This window comes from Cynocephalus volans, chromosome 2, assembly GCF_027409185.1.
Source record: "Cynocephalus volans isolate mCynVol1 chromosome 2, mCynVol1.pri, whole genome shotgun sequence".
Classification (NCBI taxonomy): Eukaryota; Metazoa; Chordata; class Mammalia; order Dermoptera; family Cynocephalidae; genus Cynocephalus; species Cynocephalus volans.
Window position 1 is genome coordinate 203,608,147 of NC_084461.1, and position 19,515 is coordinate 203,627,661.

General features: G+C 45.6%; 1 protein-coding gene across 2 annotated transcripts in view; it reads right to left on the reverse strand.

Moving 5' to 3' along the window:
* The window catches only part of ASCC2 (activating signal cointegrator 1 complex subunit 2), a 37,315-nt gene extending 26,311 nt beyond the window's left edge, over positions 1-11,004 (reverse strand). Inside the window, exons 1-4 of one of the 2 annotated variants that reach the window (XM_063085281.1) lie at positions 10,908-11,004; positions 6,055-6,152; positions 657-815; positions 124-294 (exon numbers count right to left, since the gene is read on the reverse strand). In XM_063085281.1, coding sequence (XP_062941351.1) covers positions 124-294; positions 657-815; positions 6,055-6,135 — 411 coding nt within the window. In that variant the 5' untranslated portion in view covers positions 6,136-6,152; positions 10,908-11,004. The remainder of the gene's footprint in view (positions 1-123; positions 295-656; positions 816-6,054; positions 6,153-10,907) is intronic. The other variant, XM_063085282.1, reaches the window with a different exon arrangement.
* Between the last annotated feature and the right edge of the window lie 8,511 nt (positions 11,005-19,515).

A 19,515-nucleotide genomic window follows, 5' to 3' on the forward strand; every position in this document is an offset into this window, starting at 1 on the left:
CAAGGCGGAGGGAAGACAAAGAGGAAACTTGACGCTTCCAGAGCCTTTCTTCCCAGGGGTGGAGAGTCTGACACAGAGGTGTTGGGTGTCAGGTGGCAACCTGTCACGAGATCAGGGGCTTACTTTGGATTCCTTGTGAGTGGACATGCGGAGGAAGGTGAGAAAAACACTTCGATGGAGGCGCTTCTGCATGTCAATGACCTCAGGGGCGGGGGCCACCCACTCGTCGAACTTTCGGGGGACATAGCGCAGGTAGGAGTCCAGGCACTTCTGCAGGGTCTCATCGAAGACAACCTAAGCCAGGTGACAGAGGAGAGCAAGGATTTATCCCTGAGGGCCAAGGTCTTGCAGGTGAACTGAGAAGGGGCTCATTACCCATCAGCCCTGACCTATTGCACTTGAACCCCAAGGGACCAAGGAAGTATGAATGAGCTGAAGGCTAAATACAAGTTTCTAAAAATGACACTTTGGAAAGTGTGTAAACATCATTAAGATTGTGATACAAGACAGAGCAATCCAAACCACAATTTGCTGTTAAGGATCCAGTGTAAGAAGTAGACAAAAAAGCACCTCCTGGGGGAAGAAAAACAACAACAGCAACCAACCAATGGCATGTCATGTGCTTTGTCTTAGCGTTAATTTTGATAGAATGTTACCTGGCACCAGAATTTATCGTGAGGCAAGGCCAGGAGCCAGTCGAGGTCATTGGCTACGAAGGTGGCGCGTTCCAGGTACTCCTCCACTAGGGCAGGAATGTTGTCTTTAGGGGGCGGTTTGTATAACACAAAATACCGGTCTGCCTTCTGCTCGGGGTGCTACGGATCCAAAAACCACGTGTCAACGTGGCAGAGGTTAGTCAGCGAGGGCCCATTTGCCAACCCACAGCAATGACAACACTTGGCTGTTCCAAACGGTGACCCTTTAAGGAGATTTTAGGCATAAAAAACCAAGTGTATATAACAAAGGTAGTATGGTTGCATCCAAGGAACACTAGGTGGTCATTAAAAACCATGTTTTTGGACAGTATTTAATGACACAGAGAAAGGTTATGGGAAGAGAAAGCAGGACACAAAACTCTATTTAATTGTGTTTTGGTTTTTTAAAAAAGTATACATATTCATACACTGTACAGATTTTAAAAAAGAAGTTGGGGGGACAACACCCCAAAGGTAATAGTGGTTATCTCTGGGGGGCGGGAGGAGGAGATTGTGGTTTGGATATATTTTCTAACTTTTAAAAAATGAACATATATTAATTTAAAAATCAATTTTGAATTATACAAGTAAAACATGAACATCATTTCTTTCAAAAACTTACATGGGGCTGGCCTGTTAGCTCAGTTGGTTAGAGTGTGGTGTTGATAACACCAAGGTCCAGGGTTTGATCTGTTACTGGCCAGCCACCAAAACGAAAACAAAAACAAAAAAATTTACAATGCTCCAGAGAAGGTGAGTAGACTGGGGCTACACTCCCAGTCCCTGTATCCTCCCAGAGCTAACCACTCACCATCTAGTGGGGGTTCTTGCCGACCTTTTCTAGGCATTTACATTAAAATATACCAATATAAAGTATTTGTTTGGGTCTGTTTTTTCTTTCCTAACACAAATAGCTTCATACTGTATGTAAGTATCACTGTGTTGTATCCTTTTTATAACCAGAAAAGAAAAACCTCAGTAAATTTTTAAAGAAAAGATTCTAATCAAGTAACTGCAGGTCTCATCTTAGAATCACAAGTTCTCTCTTCCAGCCCTTGCCTTGTCATGAACAAACCTTACTTTGTTCACCATAAAGAAGAGAAGATAGTCTCAGTTTTCACCTCTGACTGTATAAGGGTTGCTTTCTCTGGAAGAAGGGGTAATAGAAGGAAGGCCGGGTAATGTCTTAGCTCCACCCACTTCTAGGTCTGTTGGGCCACAGGGTATAGAAAAATTAAGACCGATGGGTCCACCTCCTCAAGAACCACCTATGCCTTCCTACTGCCTCGAGCACATTTTCAAACTGTGAAGTCTTCAGGTTCCACAAGGATTGCTCAGGGCCATCTATCACGTGGGTCCACAGGACCCTCTCCCATTTAAATCAGATTTATATACACAGTAGGATTACAGGTACAAATCTGTTGAAAAAGAAATTCCGAAACAAGTTCAAAACAACTGTCTAGAGCCTAAATTCATCTCCTTGGTTTTCCAAGCTTCTCCCTTTCTCTATCTGTTAACATTTTACCTCTTAGGTCACTTCTCAGGCCAGGCTACTTATTCCTCCAACAGACACACACCTGAGATTCTACCTTCCCTGGAATCCTACAAACATTTACTGGGGTCCCCACTGTGCCAGGTGTGGGGTCACATGATGAAAAGCATGCAGGTGCCCATAGGACCCACACTCCAGAGAGGAAGATGCACATCTAAGCCACCAAGTGAGCACAAAATAGAGGACGTGACAGCTCAAACCTGGCAGAGGGACTGTGGGAGTGCAGAAGGAAATTAACAGCACCTGGAGGACAAGGAATGGCTTCCCAGAGAAGGCAGCATCTGAGCTGAGTCTTGGAGAATGAGAAGGATTTTTTAGATGGAAGAAACAGCATTTTTATGGAGGCATAAAAATGGGCTATAAAAAAGGCCACAGATTGTACTGAGTGGTGGGAATTGGATTTGGAGAATGCTGGAATGACGAAAATGAAACTACCACTTATTGAGGACTTGCTCTGTGCCGGCTGCTAAGTAGGTATGTCCCACAGCCTATTTCTTTTTCATCTACAATAACTATTTAAAGGGAGATAGTATTGTCTCCATTTTACAGAGGAGGAAACAAAGACTCAGACTGTAAGGTTCAGGAACTTTCCCAAGGTCACGAGGTTAAGGAGGCAACTGAAGCAGGATATGAAACAAAGCTTACACTGCAGACCTACTAAATGACCTATGGTACTCATGTGCTATCCTGGACTCACTGCTTGTCCTTCTGATCCCAGCTCTGACCTCACCTCCTCTAGGAAGCCTTCCTGATTCCCACCACAACTGGATTAGGAGTTCACCTGGGCTCCCCCACAGCACCTGTGCTTACCTGACTGTAGCACTTGTTGAACTGCATCAAAAGTGCTTTCAGATGAGTAGTTGCTGGGGACAGGGAGAGAGGAAGGGATGGATTATAGAGGGGCACAAGGAAGCTTTTGGGAGTGGTGGAAATGTTCATTGTCTTGATTATGGTGGCAGTTGCATGGGTGTATACAGATGTCAAAACCAATCAAATTATATTATTTAAACACATGCAGTTTATTGTCCTTCAATGATACCTCAATAAAGTTATATAAAAAGAGAGGGCCTGCCTTTTCACCTGTCTCCCACACTAGCCTGTAGGTGTCTCGAAGCTGTTTGAGCCTTGCTTACCACACCACTTCCATTCCTTAGAACAGTGCCTGACACTGAGCAGATTCTCCATACACATTTGCTGGCTGGACAAAGGAATGAATAGAGGTAACGAATGACCAGATCCTGCCAAGGGCTTTGAAGGACCTTGAATGCCAAACTCAAGAATGGGGACTTTATTCTGTAGCTCATGGGAGGCCCTGGAAGATTTCAAAGTAGGGCAGGCTCCAGCTGTGTCCTCTCTCCTACTTGAGTCTATCTCACCCTTCAATAAGCCTGGCTTATATCCATCCTATCTACTCTGTGAAGCTATCAGAACATTCTCTGCCCATCAAACTTCTGTTCTGTTTCTCTTGATAAAGAAACTGTTTCACACTGTTCTCCAAATTTTCCACTTCTATGAATCTTGTCTTCCTCAAGAGCCCATTCACCCAATGTGGCCCAAGACTATTTCTTTAGGGTCTTTATGTATGTGCTATTCAAATAGTAGCTACTCAATAAACATCATCTCCACCTATCATCCTGCAAAGGTAGCATGGGCCTGCCCCTCAGCTAGAAATCTTTATCTCAAGTTGGGACTAAAGGGACAAATATAAAGTGGGTACATATCTTAGGGCAATCTTTCAGAAGCTTCCCACGGCCTGTCCGGTAACGCTCTTCAGTATGGCCAGTAAGACCCCTTGATCATGCAGTTGTCTCCCTCGTTTGTCCCTCTTCCCATCCTACCCCCCATTCAATGCCACGGTTACTGTTGCTGTTGTCATCACCATCATAACTACCATTTATTGAGTGTTTACTATGTTCCAGGCACAGCTAATTCAGATGTCTCATTTAATCGTCACAACCACCCCACAAAGCTGGTCTTATTATTACCCTTTTTAGATCCTGAGGCTTTGAGAAGTTAAGTAACTTGCCCAAAGGCACACAGCCAAACATGTGTGAGGTTAATGGAAAGCCTGTGCTCCTTAACTCTGCTATACTGTTGCCACTTCAAGTGACTTGTGGTTGGTGAAAGAGTCAGGCTTTCTCAAGACTCCAGGACCGCATACTGGGGTCCTCCAGCCAGGACCACCCTTCTCCCATTGTTCTGCCTGGCTAGTGCTTGCTCACCCTTCAATACCCAGTTCAGAGTCCCCCTCCTTCAGGAAGCCTTCTCTGGCTTCACGTGCCCTCCCACCAGTCCCAAGACCTCCCTGCCCCCACACACCCCAATGGTCTAGATCAGCAGCCTGGGCTCACTGTTTCCTGAGAGCCTACTATGCACCCGGCACTGGGAAACCAGGAGTGAAGGGCAGGGACCAGGTGCCTGCTCTCACACAGCCCGCAGTCTAACAAACCAGGTGTTTGTTCAGTACACGAGAGAGGACTGAGGAGGAAAATCAAACTCAACTACCCAAGGAGTCAGTCTCCACGAGTGCTGTCCAACAGAACTTTCTGAGGTCATAGTACTGCTCTATATCTGCACAGCCAGTGCAGTAGGCACTCACCACATGGGGCTATTTTAATTAAAATTTATTAGAATTAAATAAAAAATCTAGTACCTCAGTCCATATTTCAAGCACCATCCACATTACAAGTGCTCAATAGCTACATGTGGCGAATGGCCACCTATTGGGTGGCTACCACACTGAAAAGAACAGTTCTAGATTTTCTGATAAATATTCTCAATACATAAAAAGGTTATGAAAAGAAAATGAGAGGCTTTATAGCAGAAAGGTTAACAGTATGGGTTCTAGGGTCAGCCTGGCTGGGTTCCCATCCTGACTTTCCTAATTTCCTAGTTCTGTGACCTTGAACTCTTAGTTTCCTCATCTGTAAAATGGGGACAATGATCAAAATATCAATTCCCAGGGCTGTGACGTGGTTTAAACAAGATAATACAGGCGAAATGTTTAGAATGCACAGAGCAAGTACTCTATAAATGTTAGGCACTATTATTAGAAAGTATTTAGAAAATAATAAGAATCCCTCCAGAAGGCAGGAAATAAAACACCAAGCTCCTGTTTCCCACGACTTTGCTCAACCCCCTAGAAAACACTTCCTCCCACCTTCTTCAAGTAAGCTCAGATTCTTGGGAAAACAACCAGTGCGTATGGGGACTCCAGTCCCTGTGTCTGTCTCCTTCTTCAGCAGCCTGGCATGTCTCCACAGTTCTAATCTCTCTCTGTAGCTGGTAATCGGCATGTTCACAGCCTCCTTATTTTTCAGTCTCACAAGGCCTGCCGGAGTCTCTGTAAGTGGCGCTTCTTATTCCAGTGGAGATAAAAGACGGCCCAACCTCTGAAATCAGCGTTCCCACTGAAGTGTGGATAGCCACTTACATAGCTCTGAAAAAGTCCTACCTGAAACCTGAACACCTCCTGCAGGATCAAATCCCCAAACCAGGCTTTGGGCCAGATCCATTTCTAGCCCAGCTCGGGCTGAGTCAGAATTGCCATCAGACTAATTCGAAATTAAATGCTTTTGGGGGAAGGTGTGGGGTGGTGACATGGAAAACACTACTCAAATTCAAGTTGCTGCTTGGAAGGAAACTTCTACACTGCACCTGGAAGGGCCTACTAGTGTCCCAACTACTGAATTACCGACCATTGCCCTCAGATCATTCTTCGAACAGATAAAGAAGGAATTTACTTTTTGCTTCTGACATTGCAAGATTGATATTATCAGGCTGAATGGTCTCAAGGCACCGGCTCACCAGTGCTGCTGAAGTCCTCGGCTTTCCTGTCTTCGGGTCTTTGTGGGTGATCTGGAGTTGGTCCAGGGGCAGTGCTGGCATTGTGCTGCGTGACCCTCCTGCAAGGAATATGGATGGGAAGAAGAAAGCAGACACACAGACTCCTGGGGGCAGGGCCTGCTCTGGGGCTGATCCCAGAGCCAAAGAGAACCTTCAATCTCTGGTCTTAGGAGTTCCTGCTGTAGGCCTCCAAGGCCTGGTTCATGTACATACTAATCCAGACAAAGTGACTTTATTGCCTAAAGCAGTAGTTCTCAAGTGTGGAGGAAAACACTTCCCAGGTGACTCTTGATATCTTCCCACCCCTTTGGAGAAGTACTGGCTAAAAGTATCTAAATTATCTTAATGATGACTCCAGCTCTCTGAGCTCAGTAGCCTGTGAGCTCTGTGAAGACAGTGCCTGGGGTGCTCCTTCTCTTGCTACCTTTCCTGTGACAAGCACAAGCCTAGTACAGACGTGGCCTCATCAAGTGTTTGATGAACAACTGAATACGAGGCACTCTTCTTATAACCCTAACCAGACTGTAAATTTTTGAGGATTAGAACCATGGGCCTTTCCTCACTTGTAGAGGGTTTTAAGATTTTACAACCTCTCTAGGCTCCAGAGAAGATGGAAACAGATGAACAGGAGGACCAGGGAGGAAGAGAAAGTTCACAGAAACCTGCCAGTGCAAGCTGCTTTCTACAGACGCCCAAACTGGCCTCAGAACCAGTGAGTGGCAGACGCCAGGTCTCCTGTCTTCTCATCCAATGTTCTTTTCACAATACCACTTGGCCTGGCCCACAGGCGGGATACATGTTGGTTGGATCATGCAATGGAAATGAATTAGGCCCCTTAAAAGGCATGCCATAAAAGGCCGGCACAGTCTCAATGACATCACGAAGACAGATAGAGACTGGGATGAGGAAACTGTCACCTCCTGAGCCCTCAAAGACAAGCTGAGGGGCACAGTCAGCCATGAGAGTTACCAGGTGTTCTGTATCTTAGCTATCACGCCAGGCCCTGATGATATGAAGACAGAGTGACAAGAGGACAACAGCAGCAGCAGCAACATGCTTATTAGATGCTGAGTGCTCTTCTAAGTGCTTGTCTCAGCATTAACTTACATTACCCGCATTACACAACAACTCTAAGGTTGGTTCTATTATTATCCTCGTTTTAACGATGAGGATATAGAAGCTCAGAGAACATAAGACACTTGCCAAAGTTAGTAGGGGTGTAGCAGGCTGGCTCTTAACTATTTGTTATACTGTCTAGTCAAACTTAGGGTTGGTATGGAGTAGGAGGGTGAAGTGGCAGTCAAAGCAATTCTAGAAGACAGCCTAAAAAATCAGGAGAGCCTGAGTAGTCTTGATAGTAGAGATTGGCCAGGGAAGAAGGGTACCTCAGGCAGAGGAAAAAGCAGCGCAAAGGCAAGAAGGTGGAAGCAGCTTAGTACACAAGGAACCTTGGTTCTGGCCCACACTAGAGGGATGTAAAGAGAGACAACCAGTCTGCTTAGTCCTTGAGGACTGGTCCAGCTCTAGGATCCCAGTGGATCAGACACATGGCCCTGCACACATAAGGTGGACTGAAAAAAAAAATCATAAGGCAAAGTAATGAAGGGCTTGGGGCGAGTTTTCATCTTTCAACTTCACAAAGCAAGATAATAATATCCTCTGCTGAGTGTATGTTATTTCTAATCAGGTTACTATCTTACTAGCCTCTCACAACAACCCAGGACGACAAGGATTATTATGCTCAGATGTCCAAAGAGAGGCCCTAATTTGTCCAAAGAGGGACCCTAATTTTTCAAGGCAAGTATATCAGTGGCCAAGTTGAAACTGAAGCCCAGCTCTTTTGCCTTGGCACCTGGGGCTCTTGTGCTGAATACACCAAAAAATACTTTTTTCCTAGCACTGACCCCCGACCTTCAGCGATGCTGGGAGGGCAGTTGGAAACAGCAGTGGTTTGCACAACAGTGCAAAAGTCTAAATAACTCACAGGCCCAGATTTTTCCAGGCTCACCTACTAAAGATGGTAGTGGGAGTGTGGGGATGTGGTCTAGGGTGGGGAAAGAGTCACATGGAGGAGGCAGCTCTCCACCCTTTAAACTGTAAGGTCCAGAGTCCAGGCCTAGACAGGTAGAGACAGCACTTGGTTTCAGAAGAAATTCACTCCTACAAGCCAGTGCCTGCAAGGGCAGCTAAGGGTCAGGGTGGTGTGGTGGGTGAAGAGAGCTCTACAGTCCTATAGCCTAAGTTCAAATCCTGGCTCCACCTTTTCCTTCCCATTTTGAGACTTTAAAAGAGTTCCTTAACTTCTCTAACCCTGGATTTCCTCATCTGTAATATTGGAATTGTAATAGTACATAATCTCTTAGGATTATTATGATAAGTAATCAGTGCTGGGCCAACCCCGTGGCTCACTCGGGAGAGTGCGGCGCTGGGAGCGCCACGGCCATGGGTTCAGATCCTATATAGGGATGGCTGGTGTGCTCACTGGCTGAGCGTGGTGCGGCTGACACCAAGCCAAGGGTTACGATCCCCTTACCGGTCACAAAAAAAAAAAAAAAAAAAAAAAAGAAGTAATCAGTGCTAAGTGTTCAACACAATACCTGGCATAAATAAGCACTCAATAAAGTTTAGTTTTGTTATTATTCAAGTCCCATCCATAGGCAGAGCACTTTGGGCTTCTTCATTTATTCAACACTGACTGATTCCACTTTGGGTCCTGTGGCATGTAAATGACTCATTGTTAGAGCTATAACAGGAAATTTCCAAGACTTGAGCACAGCAGAGAAAAGCAGGATGTCACAGAGAGGGTGATCTATAACCTGGATGTTGAAGGATAGGAGGGAAAGGTGGGCATTCCAAGCAGAGAGCAAGCATGAGCAAAGGTTCAAATCCTTACAAAGTGTGGCTGTGAAGGAAGAGGAAGATATTTGGAGTTGCTGAAAACACAAGAGTAGGGAGAGGATGACAGAAGTGAGGAGAGAAGAAGTAGGATAGGGAAGACAAGGCCAGTTTAAAAAGAGCCTTGAATGCTATGCTAAAGATTTTGGCCTTTCATCTGAAGGAAGCGAGGAATCATTTAAGAAGTGAGAGACATGATCAAAAGAGATGACGACAGCTGGTGACAGAAGAGACCGCCTATGAACCACTGGAGAGCAAACATTATGTTAATATCATCCAAAGATTTTTGAGCACCTACTATGTGGCAAGCACTGAAGCCCAGAGAATACTACTGTTGCAAATAACAGACCTGGTCCTGCCCTTCACAGCTTATGGTCTTTATAGGAAAGATAGATAGGAATCCAATAGGCACACAAACAAATAAAAATCAATACCATTATATATGCTATGTAGGTAAGGCTCATGGGGCTATGGCAGCATTTAACAGAGAGAACTGACTTGAGGGAGGGGGGATGTCTAGGAAGATTTCAGTTTTCATCTAGGTATGAATAGAAATTAACTAGGCAAAAGGGACCAGATGCCCCTCCCACAACTGGGCACCTTGCCAGTGCCTCGGGGCCTGCCTGGTGACCTGAGGCTTGGAGCCAGGGACTGGACCACCCTCCCACAACCAGGCACACTGCCGGTGCCAAGGAGCATCCCCAAAACATCACCTCCATGTGGGTGGCCCACCACAGCCACCACAATAACCATGGCTGCCACAAAAGTGGCGAGATGCCACAACCACCACACAGATGGTCTGCCAGCCACTGGAGTGCATTCACACAAGGACAGTCACCAGCAAAGACAAAGAAAAGAAGAGGATGTCTCTCTCCACAAAGCCCATTTCAGAGTGACAGAAGAAGCATCTGCTCCATGATATTGGGGGACCTGAACACACCTCTCAGCATTGGACAGATCATCTAGGCAACAAATCAACAGAGTAACCATTACTCTTTCAGGAGAGAGGAAATCTAGGGTAATTAGAGGGTTAGAGAGGGGGGGAGGGGAGAGGGAGATGGGGATGGGGAGAGATTGGACAAGGGGCATAAAGAATAAATACGATTTGTAACAATATATATGCTAGTAATATTGATTTGATCAACATATCTCAACGTTGAACCCCCAAAATAAGTATAATCAATTATGATTCAATTAAAAAAAAAAAAAGAAATTAACTAGGCAAAGACTAGACTTTAAGATCCAAAAGGACAAGAACAATGACCATGACCCTGTCTGTACCCACCACTGTATCCCCCATGCCAGGCAGGGCAGAAGCCAAAAGTTAGGAAAGGGCTTTCTTTAAGAGGGAGGGGAGCTCGGTACAAGCACCAATTACAATATGGCCTGGGAGCATCCCCAGGGATACTGCTGCCTCAGTTTCTCTGTCATCACTCTTCGGGTCTCAATTCAATATTACTCTCCTCAGAGGCCTTCCCAGATGGCACTATCTAAAGTACTCACTCTCCCAGTTACAGTCATATCTTTAATTATCTTATGTATCTACTTTTTGACTATCTTTCTCCTCCCACTAGACCGTAAACTCCACGAGGGTAGGAGCATTGTCTGCCTTGCTCTGTTTTATCGCCAGTGCCCAGATCTGTGCCTGCCACATAGGAAGCGGCCGACATATATTTGTGGAGCGAATGAATGAACCCTGAGCAAACTGAAGCCCCGGATACGGGGTGGGAACCGTGGCTCGTCCAAGGTCACTCTGGGGCCGAGCCTCGAACCCGGGACTCCCAATTCTGGCGGTCTGGCCTCGCGGCGGAGGGGGGCCTGGGGCAGCGTAAACCTCGGCCCCTCCGTGGAGGCCGCCCAGGGCACGGCTGCGGCTCCTCCCGGGCCCCGCATCTAGCAGGGCCCAGCCACTCACTCACCTCGGCGGCTCCACCACCGGCGCCGTGCCGCTGCCGCCGCCGCCGCCGCCGCCGCGGTTCACGGTGACAACTCCCGGAGCGCCCGCACTTCCGGGGTCAAACGGCGTTTCCGCGGACACAGACAGGAAGCCTTGGCTCGGCCCCGCCCCGGGCGCCAACTGCGGTCGGGAAGCCGGACCCGGACCACGCCTCCACCCTTAAGACTCCGCCCCCACGAGGAATACGCCTAGCTGTAGCCACGCCCCTTTCCCCCCCTCATACTTCCCTTCCTCCTTTAGTAGGGAGGTGGGTTTTGTGATTCCACCTCTTGGAAAATCCAAGTATGGGACTTTAGGCGGCTTCTCAGAATCCCAGGCTTCCACCTCTTTCCCAGCCTCCTTAGTCATCGTTTTACAAATTCCATTCGGAAGATAGTTTCAACAAAAGCATAAACATGATGTTGAGCGAAAGAAGGCGGTCGAACAAGTAGACGGCAATTTTGTTTACAGGAAATTCTAGAGCAAGCAAAACTAATGAGTGGTGATGAGGTTATGACGGTGGTTATTACCTCTGGGCTGGTGAACTGGGAGGAGCCTCAAGAGAGGCTGGGGATGTCCCCTGTCTTCATCTTGGTGGTGGCTACCTAAATGTGCTCACGTGGAAAATTCATCAAATTGTGCACTTAAGATTTGTGCACTTTTCTGTGTATATGCAGTACAAGATAGTTTGTTTTATTTTGTTTTTTAAATCAGGATGGCTGAGTATAGCTATCTTAACAGCAGCTTGCGATTTTTCCACAGAATGTGTCAGGGGGTATAGGGTTGGCAGTTCCTAAAAATGGCTATAGATCAGAATCATCACAGAAAGCTAGTTAAGAATATGAGAAACATCCCTGGCTTCATCTCAGTGCCTCGCACACAGTAAGGGTTCAAAAGCAACCACCATCATTATCATTAGGGTATTATGGAAGCCCCTGATGGAGCACACAACCCAGCCTTGGGGATCATGAAATACTACCCAGCACCCTCCTAGCGCCAACCTCTTCTATCTGCACTGGGGCTACAAGGAATGCTTTGTTCAATGCCTGTCCTAAGGACATGGCAGGAGGTGCAAGAAAACCAACAGATAATGCAGGATGCTAAGGAAGTAGGGGAGATGGGCTCTAAACCAAAAATGGGATGAAACAGGTTGGGTAGTATATTAATTATGTATTATTGTATAACAAATTACCACAGACTGCAGCTTATAACAATACACATTTTTTTCTCACATTTTCTACGGATCAGGAATCCAGGTGTGGCTTAGCTGGCTTCTCTGCGTCAGGGTATCCCACAAGGCTGCCAGCAAGGTATCATCCAGGGCTGGGGTCACATCTGAAGGCTCAACTTAAAAAGAGTCTGCTCCTGGGCCGACCCCGTGGCGCACTCAGGAGAGTGCGGCACTGGGAGCACAGCAGCGCTCCCGCCCTGGGTTCGGATCCTATATAGGGATGGCTGGTTCGCTCACTGGCTGAGCGCGAGGACACACAAAAAATAAATAAATAAATTAATTAAATAAATTAAAAAAAAAAAAAAAAAAGAGTCTGCTCCTAAGTTCACATGGTTGTTGGCCAAATTCAGTTCCTTAAGCATTGTTGGACTGAGGGCCTTAGTTCCTAGCTGGATTTTGACCAGAGGCTGACCTCAGTTCCTTGTCACATGGGCTTCTCCAATGTGGCAGTCTGCTTCATCAAAGCATGCAAGCTAATAAGGCAGTAGGTAGAGTCTGCTAGCAAGACAGAAGTCACAGTCTTGTGTACCTGAATGCGCTATGTTCAGTTGGTTAAAAGCAAGCCACAGGTCCTGCCCACAGGGGATTGATTACACAGGGCATGAAAACCAGGAGGTGGGGATCAGTGGGGCTGTCTTAGAATCTGTCTGCCACAGATACGTAGAGGGCACACACATCAACCTCAGGTGTGCAGCAGAGGAAGTGGAGGTAAGGGTAATCGTGAGTAATGACAACATTTGTCATACCCTTACTTCATCCCAGGCACTGGACTAAGCATTTTACATTTATTGTCTCCTTGACTCTTTATAAGAATTGTAAGAGGTAGAAACTATTTTTACCCCATTTTACAGAGATTTAGAGACTAGAACAGAGTCACGGGGCTGGTAAGTGGGTAGAATGGGGATTTGAACCCAGCCCTGTTTGGCTCCAGAGCCTGCCCTCATAACCTCCTTACCAAGGGCCTTCCCAAGCTACAGGAGGCAAGTTTGGGGATCTCAAGTCCAGGAAAAACTCTGCAGCCAAGCGCTGCAAGCTATGTCAGAACAGTGGATGCTTCCCTATATTACTGTCATTTTTTAGGCAAACTGATCTGCTGCTGACATGGAAGGGGCAAAAGAAAGTGCCAGAATCTGGTGTGTGTGTGTGTGTGTGTGTGTGTGTGTGTGTGTGTGTGTGTGTGTGTGTGTGTGTGTGTGTGTGCGCGCGCGCGCGCGCGCGCGCGTGTTTTCTGTCACTACACACATTGGACACACAGGAAATACAATCTGTATCTTGGTGAGTATTTGGAAGGAAATCACATGTAGCAGACTTTGGTACAGGGGAAACTTAAAATAGGACTTCTGGAAAAAATGTATGTATGTAAAGACATTTGTATCACTGAGGTTTTGAAACTAAATAACATGACTAAAAAGACAAAAACATCCCATTAAAATACTTAACATCTCCAAACACAGCTCATATTTCCTGTTAAAAGGAGTCATTAATACACCCCTCGTGGTCATTAGGAGGCTTAAATGAGATAGAATAGACAATGCCAAGCACGTAGTACGTGCTCAAGAAATTTTAGTGAAGAAGAAGGAAGGAAGACAAGAAGAGAGGGAGGGAAACTACCTATCAGTTGGAGTGTTAACCCTTACATTTCTTTCATCTTTCTCCTTTGCCTGTAAGAATTAATGAGGAATGTGAGCTTCCAAAGGATGCCTTGTCTGAGCTAACACGTGTCCACCTGAAATTAAATAAAAAAGTCAGTTTAACAGAAGAAATCTCAAACCATGCATAAGTCACATGCAAATACAGAGGAATTTCTTGGCCTGTATTCTCCTCTAGATTATGACAAAAACAACAACTAACTTTAAGAGCAAATATTTGGGTTGGCAAAGGAGGGATGTCCATGGTGCTTATAACCAACGAAGTCTAGGGGTAACTAGGGAGAAAACTGTTGGAGCTAGAGAAAATTGGCATAGGAATATCTGGGCGTGAGTCTTACCCGTCCCAGACACTCTGAGTCACCTTAGATGAATCAGTGTTGCCTCTAGCAAGCATGCACTCACAGAGCACCCATCATTGAGATTAGCTATTATGTTGCCGGTTCAATGTTCCTTTCCTCTGTTTTCCCACCAGTAGCAACTTGGTTACTCCTTAGGGAACTATCCTTCCCACTTCAGTCCACATGCACTGGAGTGACTCCTTACCCAGAGTTTAGGGATTCAAAATTGTATCAGTGATCTAGTCCTGTGCAACAAATTATCCCAAAACGCATTGGCTTAAAACAGTAATAATAATTTATTAACTCACGTGGTGTCTGTGGGTTAGGAATTCCAAAGTGGCTTGGCTGGGTGGTTCTGGCTCAGGAGGGTCTTTCAGGAAAATGCAATCAGATAGCAGCTGAAATTGCACTCATCTGAAGGTTTAATTAGAGTTAAAGGGTCCATTTCCAAGGTGGATCATTCACTCATGTGGCTGGCAAGTTGGCGCTGTTAGCAAGAGGCCTCACTTCCTCTCCGCATGGCTGCTTGAGTATACCCACAGCATGGCTCCTGGAGTCCTACAAAAGGAACAATCCAAGAGGTCAAAGCAGAAGCAGCAATGTTTTTATGGCCTAGCCTTAGAAGTCACACACCATCTCTTCTGCCATATTTCTATTGGTCACATAGGCTATTCTTGGTTCAGTGTGGGAAGGGATTATACAAGGGCATGAATATCAGAAGACATGATCATTGGGGACAGGTTGGAAGCTGGATACCCCAACAATCTGACATGAGCTGGGACAATTGGCATATTCTAAACCTTCAGCCACAATGATTGGCTCAAGAACAGATACATGATCCAAATCTACCCAATGATACCCAATTCTGCAGTCTTTATTTGGAGTCAAAGTGAAAGAGAAGCTCTTTTTCTGATGAGATCACCAGCAATAAGAATGAACTAAGCCTGGAGCTGCTGCCAGAGGCCACTACCTGGAATCTGAGAATGAAACCAACAAAGGAAAGCAGAATTGAGAAAAGGAATAACAAACAGGGGGAGAATGAGAGAGATGACATCATTTGAGCCCTGGATCCAGGCTCACCTGAATTCAGATACTCCTAGAGTTTTCTCATTCCTGTTTCACTTAGGCCATTTTGAGCTGGGCTTCTGTCCTAACACAACTTCTAGATGCTCACCAGCCTTTTCTAAAAATTATGGGTGGCACCCACTGTGACAAAAGGGATGAAATTGCTAACTGTTCAAGCTCATGACCAGAAGAAGTTGGTAGCATTACAAGTCACTAGATAGGGATATTAGCTTATGGATTGACCAGGTACACCTTGGGTACCTATGTTGCAGTTTAATTAGATCAAGGGTGTTCAGGTACATGATGAAGAGGTAGGAAATGGATTGGTTGTAGAGTCTGAAGACCTGGACATTAGTCCCAGTTTTATCCCCTACTCGTTGAGCAACCTTGGACAAGTTGCTTAGCTTTTCTGAGTCTCCATTTCCTTATCTGCATAATGGGAATAGTAATGTGTTCAACCTACTAATTCACTCGGCAAACATTGTTGAGCACCAACTACGTGCCAGGTACTGTCAATAAAGTAATAAAAAGCTCATAGCCTTCAAGGTTTTCACAGTCTGTTCAGAAATATGAAAAAACCATGAATTACAACATGGCTTGAGAAGTGGTGTGATAGGTATACACGTGGTGTTTTGAGGTGATAAGGGAAAAGACATCTCATATGGTGGGATATACATGGACTTTCTGGAGGGGATGCTGTTTAATTGGAGTTTTCAGGAAATCTAGGAACTGACAGGTTGGAAGAGCATAACGGGCAAAGAACGTAACCTAGGCAAAGACCCAAAGGTATAAAAGAAGGTCAGAAAATCGCAAGTAGATGTGTATAGCTTGAATCCTAAGGTTTAAGGGTATCTTGAAGAGAGGCTACATTATGAAGGGCTTTATGGACCATGTTAAGGAGTTTTGACTTCCACCTATTGATGGTGGGAAAGGCCCTGGAGGGTTTGAATAGAGCTGAAGAATTTCAGAAATGTGTTTTAGAAAGATAGTTCTAGTAGATATGAGAATGGAGAGAATGGATGGTAGCAAGAATGGAGCTAGGCCCATGTTGCAGTTATCTTCTGCTGCATAACAAACAACCCCAAATGCAAAGATTTATTATTTCTCATGATTCTGTGAATTGGCTGAGCTCAGCTGAGCAGTTCTTCTGCTCTGGATGGTGTCAGCTGGGGTTATCATTTGATTACATACAATTGGGTGCTCAATTGAGACTGAAACATCAAAGACAGCTTCACTCATACGTCTGGCATCTCAGCTGGGGTGGTTAGAACAGCTGGCAGCTGGGTGAGCCTCTCTCACCACGTGGTCTCTCATCATTTAGTAGTTTAATGTGGTGGTTCTCAAGAGGGGTGATTTTCTCCCACAAGGAACACATGGCAATGTCTAGAGACATTTTCAGTTGTCACAACTAGAGCATCTAGCAGGTAGAGGCCAGGGATGCTGCTAAACATCCTGTAATGTACAGGCCAGCCCTCTACCGTAGAGAATGATCTGGCCCAAAATATCAATAGTGCCAAAACTGAGAAACCTTGGTCTAACCTACATGATGGCTTGGACCCCAAGAGGGTAAAAGTGAAGCTGCCAGATTTCTTAGGGCCTGGGCTCTGGAACTCATGCAGCATCACTTCCTCCACATTCCACCGGCTAAAGCAGATTACAAGGCCAGCTCTAATTCAAGGGGAGAGGAATTAGCCCTCCCCCTCCATCTATGGGCAACTACTAATCTACTTTCTGTCTCTATAGATTTTTGGTGGCCATTTTTACAAGTAATCTACTACAGCCAGGAGACTATTGAATGAGAGAGGTTCATGTGAGAGGTGACAGTGGTTTGAGCTCAGGCAGTGGCAAAGTGTCCTCATGAGAAAATGAAATAATGGCAGTTGGAATCTCTTTGCAAAGTGTTACATAAATATACTAATTTCATAATCCACGCTGTCCCCATCCAGGAACTGCTGTCCCCAGCAGCTTTCTGTTAAGCCAGGCTTTCTCTCAATAGGCCTCTGCTCCCTGTCTGTCCAATCCCCCTGCCCTCTGTTGAGTTCATCAAAGCTTTTGCTGACTCCAGAAAAATCTAGAGAATGATTGCTGCAGTGAAAGTTTCAAATCATCCCCTAGGGCCCCTAATAACAAAACATCTGCTTGTCATTCTCCCCTACCACTCTGGGTTATAGTGAGAAAACATCGTTAAATAATGATAATGGTAAACAACTTAAAAACCAGGCCTCCTGGCTTCCAAGAACAGAGGTTGAATTTGAATGCAGCTAATTACCCACTCATTATAATTTACAAATAGTGGTTGTCTTGCCTTCTGTCACTGGTCTGTGAACAACAGTCAGAAAAATGAAAAAAAAAATCCAAGTTAACACATATTAGAAATCAGAGGGCAGAGAATCCCCAAGTTGAAGAATCTTTTCAAACATGTAATCCAATCCATGTAATCCTCATCTCATTTTACAGATGAGGAAACTGAGGCTCAGAGAGGGAATGAGACTTGGTCAGGGTCACCCAGCAGCCGGGGGTGGCAGAATGGGCACCGGAACCGAAGTCTCCATGCTCGCTCGAGCCTAAAGCCCTGCCCAGGGAGATGAAAGGGTAGCTCTGTCTGCCCCATGCAGCCTGCGGACTCTGCACTCAGACCACCCATCAAAGTGGCAATTGGCACGTCTGTGTCTCTCCATAATCATTAGTGTGGGATGATGGAGCCACAGAATCAGGATATGGAAACAATTTCTTAAGGGCTGGGACATGATTAAATTGCAGAGGAGGCCAGGGCAGGGAGATATTTGCTTCACGTCAAGATTTTTTAACTTGGTAGCATCTTCTACTTTTCCTGTAAGATCTGAGAGGAAGGACTTTCAAGATACCTTCACCTTCCCTGTTGATGGAAAATGTTAGTACTTGATATTTTTAGCTATTAAACCCAGGGATTCAATCTAGTGGAATATTGCCAGCTCTTCAGCTTTTCTTGGGAGACTATGAAAAGAAGTTACTGAGATAGGCCTTGACCATAAGGAAGAAAGAGGGAAACCCTACATTCTCTTCTTGGGTGTCTTCTTTCTGGACCTGCAGTCCTCAGAGGAATCGAGAAATGCAGCTTCTCTGACCTTCTAGTTCCTTAGGTGCAACAACCCCCTCACACTTCAGGGCACTAGTCCACACTGCTTCCACTGCCTGAAATACCCGCCAATCTCCCTGTCAAGGTGAAGCCTCATCTTCATCCCATCTTTCCCCAGGTTATAATCGTCCCCCTGATATATACTTTCCTAGCGAGCTCCCTGCACTTCCCTTGCATAGCACTGGTCACAGCTTATCATCTTGTATTTATTGTGTGGTTATTTAATCAATGACCACCTGCCTACCTCGTTAGACTCTGTTCTGACAAGTTAGGGACCTCATCTTTTTTGTTCACCAACCTTATCCCTAGTGTTTGTCTTGACACCTGGCACCTAATAGTGTGCAATAAATATTTTCTGAATAGATGCTTGAATCAAAGTGCCAAGATAATCTAGACCAACACTTCCAATTCCAAGTAAAGAAACTGTGGGCCAGAGAGGGGCAATCACTTGCCCAGGGTCACACAGCAGGCATCTAATAGCTCCTTGCTGATTATTCACTTCCTTAAAATGCCTTGGCCCTAATAGGGGGCTATTTTGAGGAGGTGCAAGGCTGAGAGACTGAGCTGTTTTAGTCCATGCTGTCTTAGTCTGTTTGTGCTGCTGTAACAGAATACCTGAGACTGGATAATTTATAAAGAACAGAAATTTATTTCTTATAGTTCTGGAGGCTGGAAAGTCCAAGATCAAGGTGCCAGCAGTTCAGTTACCTGGTGAGGGCTGCTGTCTGCTTCCAGGATGGTGTCTTCAGTCTGCATCCTCTAGAGAGGAGGAACGCTGTGTCCTCACATGGCAGAAGGGCAAGAGGATCAAACTCTGTCAAGCCCTTTTATAAGGGTACCTAGTCCCATTCATGAGGGTGGAGCCCTTATGACTCAATCACCTCTTAAAGATTCCCTTTTCTTAATACTATCACATTGGCAACACCTGAATTTTGGAGGGAACATGCTCAAACCATAGCAGATGCCTTGGACAATTGTGGTTCCTCTCCTTAACAGAAGGCTCCCCATAAAACAGGAATTCTAAACCTGGATCCATGAAGGAGCTCCCAGGATCTATGTACCCCTTGAATTTTATGCAGATGTGTTGGGGAGAATTTTTCAGTAAAGAAGCTGCAAGGCTTTCATCTGATCTTCAAAGGAGCATCCCCCAAATACTAAGAATCACTCACACCAGCATTCCGCTGAACCTCTTT